Source organism: Lolium perenne, chromosome 2, assembly GCF_019359855.2.
Source record: "Lolium perenne isolate Kyuss_39 chromosome 2, Kyuss_2.0, whole genome shotgun sequence".
NCBI classification, from domain to species: Eukaryota; Viridiplantae; Streptophyta; class Magnoliopsida; order Poales; family Poaceae; genus Lolium; species Lolium perenne.
This window is the reverse complement of record NC_067245.2, coordinates 235205725-235217461: the sequence shown is the minus strand read 5'-3', so window position 1 is coordinate 235217461 and position 11737 is coordinate 235205725. Positions and strand designations below refer to the sequence as shown.

The window sequence follows — 11737 nt, the reverse complement described above, 5'->3', positions numbered from 1 at the left end:
TCATCATAAAAGTAGCATGGAACATAAGAAATTATCGATACGTTGGAGACGTATCACGGGCGCCGGCGATTAATGCCGCGTGGAAGATGATGCGTGCGCGGAAGACGATGCGTGCGCGGAAGACGATGCGAGGGCATTAACTCGCCGCGTGGAAGCTACGCGGCCGGCGAATGCTGAACGGCGGCAGGCTTTTACAGCGCGCGGAAGACGATGCGATGAGGACGACGATCGGTGTCCCTCGCCGACAAGTTGGGGCCACCATACGCGCGGGAAGTTTCCTCGCCGTTTCGCGCGCTTTTGTTTCGTCCGGACTCCCCGAGCGCTCCCCGGGGGGCCGGGGATGGCGTGGGATCGCCGGATGAATTACTAAAAGAGTTAAGGCTGTTCACGTACCCGCATGCTGAGAGGCTTCTTCCGCTCCTATGTTTTGGACTGTCAGATCTTAGTTTGTGTCAATCTGAGCCGTACACTGAATTGGTCATTTTTGCTACATTGCCTGATCTAGAGGCCCACGGTTCAATGTCCTGGGTAAACTGCAGGCCGGTAAAAAAAACTTCCGTGACCTGCCCTCACCAAAGTCGCACCCCGGAAGGCCGGAACCCAGATCTAGCCCGCAATCGCGCCGAACGCGGGATGGCCAGGGGGTCTGAACGCCGGCGCGACGCCGACGGCTCCCGCGGAGAGAAGCGCCGCCGCGCGCGTCGGCCAGGGGTCTAAACGCCGGCGCGATGCCGAGGACTCCCGCAGCGAGAAACGCCGCCGCGCGCGCCAGCCATGGTGCCTCAACGCCGGCGCGACGCCGAGGGCTCCCGCAGCGAGACGCGCCACCGCGCGCGATGGCCAGGGACTCCTCGTGCAGCGCTATGCCGCCAGAATCTGCAGCGCCCTGCGCCCATCCTTTTTTCTCCCTTGGGTCGACCTCCCTGCTCCATGAGGATGGTGCAGGTGAACGACCAACAGCTTCTGTATCTCCCTGACGACGATGCGACATCCATCCGGCGCGTTCGCCAGCTATTGTGGACGTGATGGTTGACCCCTGCTGTCGATTGGAAGGACCTGACGGCTTGTGCTCCATAAGGTCAAGCCAACGAAGAAGAAATCCGAACCATGGTGAGCATCAAGATGTTCCGTTTCTCGCCATCTAATTGTTTGCATTCTGTTAGATGATTAATAAAATGAAGGAACAAAATCTGTAGGTGGTGGATGCACCGCTTCTATCCTCCCATACCGCCTTGAATTGTCCGTGGACTCACTATTGGTTAGCTGTGCTCATCTGGCCGGAATCAGAGGTACACAGGCAGAAGACGAAAATGGAGCAGGAGGGAGACTCGGCGTCTCTTAGCCATGGTTGGTGTCCATCTGCAAAAAGCAACATCACCTCACCACTTGAGTCCATGTACCTGGTATGCGTGTACGTTCTTCTTGCCGTTTGTTTCGATTTGATGTGCTGCGTGTTAGCTGGTAAGTCGATATTTCTTTCCCAGTTTGATTGTAGGTGCTATGTGCAAAACTCGATGTTAAATTTAGTGCTTGTTATGTCATCACAATTTTAAGAACTGAAAAATTATTTATCTGAAAGTAAGATTTGGAGAGTGATCGTTTAGTTATTCCAATGTCACTAACTATGTGGTGCTAAACATGATTGAGGGATTAGTTATTAGCGTGTAATCAAATTTTAAGATTTTGAGGATTTAATTTTGAAGATTTTGCATAACTTGAAGCTCTGTTAAACTACTGAAAAATATAAAACGATTTCTATAAAATATAAGGTGTAAATTTGAAAGAAGTTACCTGAGTTGTGCAGGTAGACTTTTATCTGTACAAGCTCGAAAAGGGATCTTAGGTAAAGTGGGAGTATCCAAAATAATTTTGGTTGAGAAATAATGTTTATCTTTTTCGGCCGGTAAATGAAGCAGTTAAGTGATGAAATAATCCACTAAACATGGTAGTTTTCTAAGGGCCTGAGCTTGAGCATTCCATTTATTCAGTGCATCTCATGCGAGTGGTATTTATCTTTAGAAGTAGACAGGAGTTTTCTAAGGGCATGATGTACCAGAATTGGCTTACATGATATGCATGTTTTGGATAGTGTTATTAACCAAGAGTTAATGATTATTGACTACTACTTGTCAGCTTCAATTTTAGCCAATATATAACAAAATCATTACAAGGATAATTAGTGTCTGGGCCCATAATAATATATTCACGGTCCAAAAGTACTAAAATAATCAGTGCCTGCGTCAATAATAATATATTCACAATCCCAAAATCATACAAGAATAGTCAGTGCTTGAGCCTGGGCCAACAATATCATAGATTGAGTGCTTTGTTTTCCTTTTTAGTTAGAGATTTGTAGCTTCTTCTAAGTCTACTAATGGGGTTTTAGGACAATGAACAATCTTAATATTTGTAGGGCTAACCGGTTATACCTTATTTCAGTTTTAGAAACAATGCATGATGCAATTTTTCTGAGATTTCTTAACTTCTCTTTAATTAAGTACAGATGATGAGCATCTCAAAAAAAAAGTATAGATGATGAGAAGCTGGGATCTGAATAAATAATGGATGTATGCAACTTCTTTCCTCCAACGCATATATGGGGTTTGTCCCCAGGAAAGCTCAAGCACCATTATACACTACCTCCTTCAATTCATGCTAGCACTCGTGCATGTACTGTGTATCCTGAATTGCATGGATCCTAATCATGTGTGAAGAAATTATTGACTCGAAGTTATAAAGTTGAAAATGATTCCGTTGAATTCCTTATTTTGTATGTTACAAACTATAAAAATATTTACATGCTGACTTGCTTAACTTTGCCAACCATTTTGCTTTGCTTGCCTCCATGGTGCACCAAAACCCGCACGCATGATATCATCCTTTAGTTTCATGTTTTAGGTCTGCATTTATGTTCTTTTTTCTAATTTGAGATGTGTTTGTGTTTTTGTTTATTCTGATTGTTATATTTTTAGGAACCTTCTCTCCTACTGATGGTGAAGGTTCAATGTATTACCTAGCGATTATGTCAGTTTGGCACACGTTATCTGTTCCTTTTACCATTATTTTTATCTGTGAGTATTCCTAATGTTGTGCTTGAACATGTACAATATATTTGTGCAAACAAGGCGATATCGTCAAATGTTGTCGAAATTTCATCAGGCAACTCTGTAAATTCAGCATGTAATAATCTCCAGGTGTTCTGGTATTGTACTCAGATCTTCTTTGTTGGAAAAATTCACGGATGTCAGATCCCAGAGGTGGCTCGGCAAGTTTTCTTTGTAAATTAAGATGAAAAAAATATATGATAACCAGTTAGCCCAAGAAACAACGATACAGAACAATGAAATACACATACAGTTGATCATGTTGGCTGTTAGTGTCACAAAAAGGGCATGTGAGTGCAATGCACAAGCCATGCAGGCGGCGAGGCGAAGCTCGCCTTTCCATCTAGTTTAGGTCCAAATCCGGATGAAATCGAGGAACCGGGGGCGCGACTGGGCCGAATTTCGCTGTCCGGATGAAAAAACGTCGTTCGGGGGACTCGTCGGGGAGACGAGTGGAGATGCTCTAATGTACAATGCTGTGCTTCGTGAGTTTACATCTTCTCAAGAACTATGCCCGCTCGATATTTCTTGCTCTCATGCCATGAAACAATGTGGGAATTCATCTGACCTAGGGCATTGTTTTGACAAAAATCGATCATTTTATAGCGCCTCCGGAAACCCTTTGCGTTATAGTTTGCATCGTCGGCAAAAGTAGTTGGTATAGAGGTATGGTATGGCCCTCCATCCTCTGACGGGGCTTGGATTTTCTTCTCCTAAACTTGAAACAACCACGTCGTGGACCAGCCTTCTTCTGCTTGGCGGCTTGCACTTGTCCAAGACAAGTTAGGATCGATAAGTGCTTCTCAATATCGGCGCCAGCGACATCCTCCTCCTCCATCAATTGAAGGATCCGCAGCTCATCCCCGATGTCCATGTCTACGATTCAACATAAAAGATCATAAATCAAACAAGCAGCGATGAGAGAGGAACGAACTATGAAAATTGTTGCCTACCAAAGCAAAAGGCCCAACACCTTGCGTGCGGGGCGGACGCGAGAAGTGGTCGCCGCGTTCGAGGCTCGACTCGACGAACTCAAGGCGGGGAAATGGGCGGTGACGACGGGAGGGGAAGCGCATCGTGGAAGAGGGGTGACATGGGAACCTTTTTGTCCCGGCATGCGACTCCCAAGGTTTCTACTCGATAATCTAAGACGGATAAGTACAAGCATAAGGTGGTCCACTCCCGTATAAGTTTGTCGAACTTCCGTGAAGATGTGTCGGTTTCTCTCCTTCCAAACATTCAGATGTCGAATTGTACTTGCAGAGTGTACTCCCACCAAAGATTTGTGATGTGAGATGTCATGGCTGGTTGATGTAGCTGAGTGCCCAGAGCCCTAGAACAATCTTGATTTTGTCCCGGACCGCAAAAGTGAATAGACATCTATGACACCTATAAATTTATCCCACTAAGATGCATTTCATGTTTCCAATCTTAAATTTGGTGCAGCCACATCATTCCAATTGTTTATATCCATGGAGGCAAAGCAAAACGCAATCATGTCCCTACTACTATACACATAGGCAGCTCGACCACCTCTCACATCTCCACTTTGGCCGGTGAGGCCGACGGAGGGGAAGGGGAAGATGTGCTAGGGAGGAGACTCTTAAGGGGGTGGGGAGGAAAGAGAAAGAAAGAAAGGGGAAGTCTAGTCCTAATTGTGTAGGTGTAACTCGAGAATATATCTAACCGAGGCAAGTTTAAATGGGCTTCACAAAATTTTATAGCTCTTTTGTGAGAGAAGACATGATTGTTGTCCTTTTTTTAGTTTTATTAGGTATCTCCATTGTGAGTTCTATAACCAAATCACTCACGGGGGCTTCTTTTTTTTTAGCATGTCGTATTAATTGAATAGCATTCTTACAATCATTTACAATTTGCAACGCACAAAGAACAAATCGCCCCAATTTGTATACCCCTTACAAAAACTAGTGATATAGGTGGCCATCGTGTTTGTATCTCGCTTGATTTCAAAATCTTGACATCTTGGAGGCAAGCCATCACACCTAGGACCTAACTACTCAAGTCAATAAATGCATACCTATCCGAAAGGGGAAGGGGAGAAGGCGTTGCACATGCAAACATTTAATTTCAAGATTTAGGGGCGTATGAAGATGAAGCCCTAACCAAAAGGCCACACAAAGCATCTCTAACACACTCAGGCGGCCGACAAAAATTCCCGGGCTGAACCGAGAGCACCTCCACTTGCATTGCACCCCGCACCACGATCCCCAAGCAGCTAGAGAGCGCTATGCTATCAAAGACAACATCAACCATTATCTTTACCTAGAGGGATGGTCCATAGCCCCATGTCCATCCTATAGCCATCTTCAACCTTAGAGGTCGCGTTGTTGATGAGAACCTTTTGTTCGGTCCCTCTAGCCAACATTATGGTTAAGTTGTTGGTTGGGATGGGAATGATATTAGGCTTGTCGGTGGGTCATCGGTACATCAAGATTTAACAACACAGCGGCACCACGCAAAAATCCATGGAGGCAAATAAAATTGCAACCCTAGCCCTGCTACTACTATACATAGAGGCTCCTCGGCCACCTCTATCATCCCCAACCCGGCCGACAGAGGGGAAGCAGAGAGGGGCCAAGGAGGAGGAGTTGACTCTTAAGGCAACGAGGAGCAAAGAGAAAGGAGATAGAATTAGCCCTTGTTATGTAGGTGTAACTCGTGCATATACCTGACTAAGCCAAGTTCAAATGGGCTTCGCAAAATGTTATAGTTCTTCCGTACCAGAGTTTGACATGCCCATTGTCCCTTTCTTACTAGTTTCGGTAGGCTCCATGGTGATTCTGAATGCAAATCACCTAGAGACTTCTCTTTCTTTTGAGCATGTTGTACATTGGTTAAACAACATTATTCCAATCATTTACATGTTTCAACACGCAAAGAGGAACCTCATCAATCTACTCGGCCCTATTTTTTCTACCCCCTAGTCGTCACACCTAGCGGCTCCCTCTTCAAGTCGACAATCGATGACCTTCCGAAAGAGGAAGAGGCGAGAAGGCATTTCACGTACGAACAATTTTTCAAGAAGTACGGGCTTTTTTTTTTTTTTGAGGGCAGAATTACAGGCATATGAAGATGAAAGGTCAATCAAATGGTCACACAATAAAGCATATATAATTCAACCTCTCCAGAATTAGGCGGCCCAGCAAAGATTCCCATGCCGAACATCTCCATTTGCATTGCAACCCGCACCACAATCCCCACGCTGCTAGATAGCGGTATGCTATCAAAGCCAACATCAACATTGACCTCTACCCAAAGGACGGTACATGAACTCCATGTCCATCCTATAGCCATCTTCAACCTTCATAGCCACGTTGCTGATGAGTGATGAGGGCCTTCTGTTGGTGTCCCTCCAGCCAATATTAGGGTTCTCGGTGGGTAACTATGTGATCCCTATCAGGATCAGGGGAGAGCACGACACTATGGCATGGGAATGAACAAAGATAGAGATTTCACGGTGAACTGACTACAGCTAAGAGACGTGAACTGCTGAAATAACGTCGTGTCATCAGCATTTGGTTTTTACTCAGCGAGAAGCAACATAAATGAAAGATAGTGCTTCCAGATAGCACGGGCAAAGGAGAGTGAGGAGAGAGCTACAACAGCTGGTGCCATAAGAGTGTCAAATACTAGCAAATATAACAATCACAGATGATTTAACACATGAACTGGAGAATATAAATATCCCACTTAAGCAGACGAACAACTGGCATAAGGATCCGGTAACCAAGAGTAATAGTTAGCATAATTTTTTGCAGTCTCGTTCGGACATGAAAGATGGCAAAAGAAGGAAGCAAAAGTAACCTACACCATAAAGGTGGTAACAATAGCTTCACGCTGAGTAACCTTTGTTGACAGAGGTTACTCTAATCTTCTACTCGAACAAAATGGAGTCAAACACAACAAAAATAAAATTGCTTATTTTTTCCCATTCTTTCAAAACAAGAAAAGGGCTGCGGACCAGAAGCTTGCTCAAAACCAGGATCTTCACCATCCCTGCCTAGTTGTTGACCTGAAAAAGAAATACCAAGTAAATAAAGGGCTGCAGGCACAAATAGTGATACCATCAAATGACTCAAATGCTTGAAAGAAAAAAGGTGTGATTTGGATTAGTTCTTTGTGCTTAAATAAAGCAGATCATGGTAAGCTGAGAGCTGAAGCACATATATTATGGAGTACCCACTGACTAAGAGACATCGCAAAAAAAATTATGCATGTGTGATGAATCAAGTAATATTCTTTCTCAGTCTCTCACAAATAAGCTGTTGGAATAAAAGTTCAGTTTGTCTTATACATGATATACATGATACTGCTATCACACTTATAACAAGATCACTATCTATATGGTCCAGTATTCAGCTAAGCATGATGAGAAGTAATAGAACTGAACAGATATCTATAACTAATAGACCATCTACATTTACCAAAGCATATGCAAGATTGAGTATAAAAAACTGAAAAATCAATCTGGAAAAACAGCGCAATAAATTTAGCAAACATGATCATTGATCAGAAGTAATAGAACTGAACAGAAATCTAAAACTAATAGGCCATCTACATCCACCAAAGCATATGCAAGATTTGAGTATAAAAAACTGACAAATCAATGTGGAAAAACAGCGCAATAAAAATTTAGCAAACAAACTGTACAAACCTGTCCGAACTTCCGCCTCCACCAAAAGAACCTCTTTCCCTGCTACCATGAAATCCCCACCTTTCTTCAACTGGTTTCGGGTATGTTTCCATACCACCACGTGAACGGGGTCTGTCCATGTGTGCCACTGCAACATGTGGCTCCTCTGCTGAACTAGCAGGTGGAAACGATGTCACCCTGCCTGCTCCAGAACTAGGTCTTTGCCCAAATCGAGTTTTGTCATCCAACTCAACTGTAAGCAGCTCAAGCTGCTTTTCCAACTGAGATATCTTCTCAGACAAGTCTTTTGCATTCTCTGGGGGAGCTTGGTCAGAACCATCACTAGTCTTGGCCTCAATTTCTTTTAGATCCACCTTGAGAAGGGTGATTTCTTCCTTCAAAATCTTTTCTTCTTCTGACTCTGGCCTGAAAAAAATAGGGTTCACTTAAACAGAACCTAGAAGCTAAAGGAATGGACTTATCAGAGAACATGAACCAGCACAGACATCCATTTACTGTGATGAAGTATCAGTACAAAAGCAGTAGTGTTCAGGTTAAATATAAAGAAAGGCTGATGGTTTTGTCGTTGCTGAACATTTGTTTACTAAGCACATTGACGAGTACGATGTAATTTTGTTGTTCCTGAACGAGGGAAGTGGAAAAACAAAGAGGGATAGGGAGCTCGCCTCCTTCTTTTTTGTAATCGCCGAAAGAAAGAACCTCTTCTGCTCTAGCATGGGATGCTCGCCGACTACATCAGTACACGCTTTATCATAAATAGGATGGATTGTTGGGAACGTCCTCTATATTCGAAATATGCCTTTCTAGGAGCATTACGATCTGCAGCTCAAATGGTCCCTTATGAAGTCTCTATTGGTCTTATTCTTATTGTGCGCCTTGTGAGCACGTTTGGATCCGCGAAAATGTCTGTATGAATATAGTTTCCTAACTTATTCGAGAATGATGACAGACAACCACAGATGTGACAAGGTTAATTCATTCATAGATTGGGCTTACAATTCAATCATCATGTCTTTTAGGAGGCACCAGCCTATCACAGAACGAGACCATGAAAATTATCACGGTTGATACTAAATAGCATAAAAATCAAGGCAAGAATGCTAGTGTAGGCATTATTCAATTTATGTTAAGCCACCTTCACAGCCACACAATCACTTGTCCTAAATCAAATAGACATTGGTTACTCTTTAAAATGTAGCGAATATAATTATCAAGTTTAAAATGAATTAAATTCAAATAATCAACACAGAGAGCTTAAAAATGAATTAAATTCAAATAATCAACACAGATGCTCCAAATGAGACAAGAAAACTAAATTGCAAAGCGCACAAAACAACATTGGTCCCAGCCATGCTGTACGTAGATCTACTTAAGTAATTGGCAGAAACAGAATGCCCACAGAAAAAACATTGACAAAATAGAGATTTTTTTCTGTTGTTTAAACAGAGTCAATCAACTCCAAAAAATAGTTAGTTTAAATAAAATGCTGCACAGGTCATCTTCAACCAAAAAAATAAAAAAATAAACAACTTGAGTTACGTGGTGCTAGGAGATTAGCATGGTGAGATTACTTATAGCTATGTCTTTTCCTACCAAAATGGCATGCTATACTTGAGGAATATAACCAGCATGAAACTAAACCTACTGCCTCCAACCCTTTACTATATTCATATCCGCAAAAAAATGCTAGAAATTAAGAGCTTATAAAATGCAAGCAGCTATGCAGAAAAAGTTGAGTACACTACATTATGGGTAAGCAAGCAAAACTATATCAAGCCATGGCATTTACTTTCAATGTTGATTTCAGTGTAGAGTAGTCTAGTTTAATCAGATAACTTCATACATTCATGATACCAAACTAACATATGCCTAATATTGCCTAAAGTAAACTTCACAGTTTGCTTTTTGGGATTTATATACTAAGCATCAGAGATTTGTTCAACACACTAGAAAGCGGTCAGTTTCATGCATAACATCGCCAAAGGCTAGACAGTGATTTCTGAGCAAGATTATTTCTTTCATCGTTTCGTGCACGCTCGTAATGTGCAAGTAAACTTCACAGTTTGCTTTTTGGGATTTATATACTAAGCATCAGAGATTTATTCAACACACTAGAAAGCGGGCAGTTTCATGCATAACATCGCCAAAGGCTAGACAGTGATTTCTGAGCAAGATTATTTCTTTCATTGTTTCGTGCACGCTCTTAATGTGCAAGACCTATGACAGTACTTGAGCATTGCAATATCAAAAGATATGGTAGATGTCAAGAGGCAGGGCTATACATAAGTATATAACATACCTATGAATTGCACGGTGTTCCAGCTCAAGGTCAATCTTCCTCCAATCTTTGCCCTTCTCCTGCAGCACCACTTCGCGTGGCTTGGCATCGCCGAAAGGGTTTACCTTTGGCCGCGCCCTTGGTGCTCCCTCACTCCCAACCGCCAAGACCTGCGATCCAGGGCTCCCAGGGCGGGAGGAATGCGCGCTGTTGGGCCTACTTGAGTGCGAGCTGGTAGGCCGACTGGTCTTAGTCTCGATCTCAGTCTCCATCTTTCTCCAATCCACACCCTTCTCAGCCAGCACCTGCTCACGAGGCTTTGCAGCCCCAAATGGGCTCGGCCGGCTGCGCGCGGCCTCAGCTGGTGCCTCGGCCGCTGGTGTAGCTGCAGTCGCGGGATCACGCTTCGGTGCTGGATTGAGGTTGAGACGAGGCCTATCCCCGCTGACAGGGGCAAGCACGTTACCACGGACCCAGCGATCCGCAGAGTCGGATGGTCCTGGCGAGTCACGGAAAGATGATTCACGGAACCCGCCGGCGGACGGTTCACGGAAACCGCCGCCGGTACCGAGGCTAGGGTAGCGCGACGGGAGCGGCTTCTTGTCCCGCGACCAGTTGTCAATGTCGTCGGAGCGGCCGAGCGGGGACGGCCCGCTGTTGAGCCTGTCGCGGGGGCCGGAGTTGCTAGGGGTGGGCTTGTTCCTGCCCCAGTTGTCGGACTCGTCGGCGCGGGAGGGCAGGTCGAGATCCGAGTCCCTGCTGGAGCGGCGGTCGTCGTCGAACCCGCCGCCGCGCTGGTCCCTGTCGCCGGGGTAGGAGCGGAAGCCGCGGCCGAGGGCGGACTCCTCCTCGGAGCGCTCCCTGGGGCCGGTGGGGAGCATCATCATCTCCTGCGGGGTGAGGCCCTTGGGCTCGGCGGGGGCGGCGCGGCGCGCGGGCGCCCCGGCCGCGCCGTAGGTGGTGAACTCCCCGAGGGAGAGCGTGGTGCCCTTGGTCTTCTTGCCCTTCTTGCCGGCGCCGGCGACGACGGCGTCCTTGAGGCTGGGGAAGCTGGCGGCGCCGCCGACGGGCGCGGGCGGCTCGGGCGCGGGGAAGGCCGCGGCGTGCTCGCGCTCCTCGTCCTCGCGCTCCGCGTCGAGCGCCCAGGCGCCGACGCCGCCCCAGGGCTTGGCCATGGCGCGCTGCTGCTGCGGTGGTGGTGCGAGATCTAGGGTTGGGTCGGTGCTCTCGGGGCGAGAGCGAAGAATCGGAAGGCGATTCGGTGGGCTGGCTGGGTCTGTCGATTGCGATTGAGATTGAGATTGCTTGGGTGTTGGGTGGGTGTGAGCTGTGGCCGGGTGGGTTGTGCTTTTGATTCCGTCGTGACCGGCTCCTGCTCCAGCAAGGACTCCGCCGTCGGATCGAACTCTGCTTTGGTCTGTCCACGTCTACACGCCAAAAACAACGTAGTAAACGTGTCCGTTGCTGAATCTGAGATCGACATGGAAACAAAAACTGTTTCATATGAAACAAATTGACTAACAAATTAAGTGTACTTTCATGAGAACCAATTGCATGGTTAGGAAGGGCAGTGGCACCCATCTAACCAGTCCCATATTTCATATTTTGGTGACTCATTAGAAAAAGATGCAACCAAAAAATTGTTTCATATGGAGCAAACAAAGAGAAACTTTGTACTTT

The 11737-nt window shown here is 45.5% G+C and overlaps 1 protein-coding gene and 1 long non-coding RNA gene across 2 annotated transcripts; one reads left to right on the top strand and one right to left on the bottom strand.

Moving 5' to 3' along the window:
• Positions 1 to 403: 403 nt before the first annotated feature.
• LOC139836136 (uncharacterized) lies at positions 404 to 3269 on the top strand. Its single transcript, XR_011752461.1, has 2 exons — positions 404 to 1110; positions 1197 to 3269. It is a non-coding gene; the product is annotated as an uncharacterized lncRNA (long non-coding RNA).
• A 3525-nt stretch (positions 3270 to 6794) lies between these two features.
• Positions 6795 to 11387, bottom strand: LOC127335269 (eukaryotic translation initiation factor 4B1). The gene is made up of 3 exons (XM_051361889.1): positions 10079 to 11387; positions 7780 to 8184; positions 6795 to 7137 (listed from the first exon to the last, which is right to left on the bottom strand). The coding sequence occupies exons 1-3, from the start codon at positions 11230 to 11232 to the stop codon at positions 7113 to 7115; spliced, it is 1584 nt and encodes a 527-aa protein (XP_051217849.1). The 5' UTR covers positions 11233 to 11387; the 3' UTR covers positions 6795 to 7112.
• Positions 11388 to 11737: the final 350 nt, after the last annotated feature.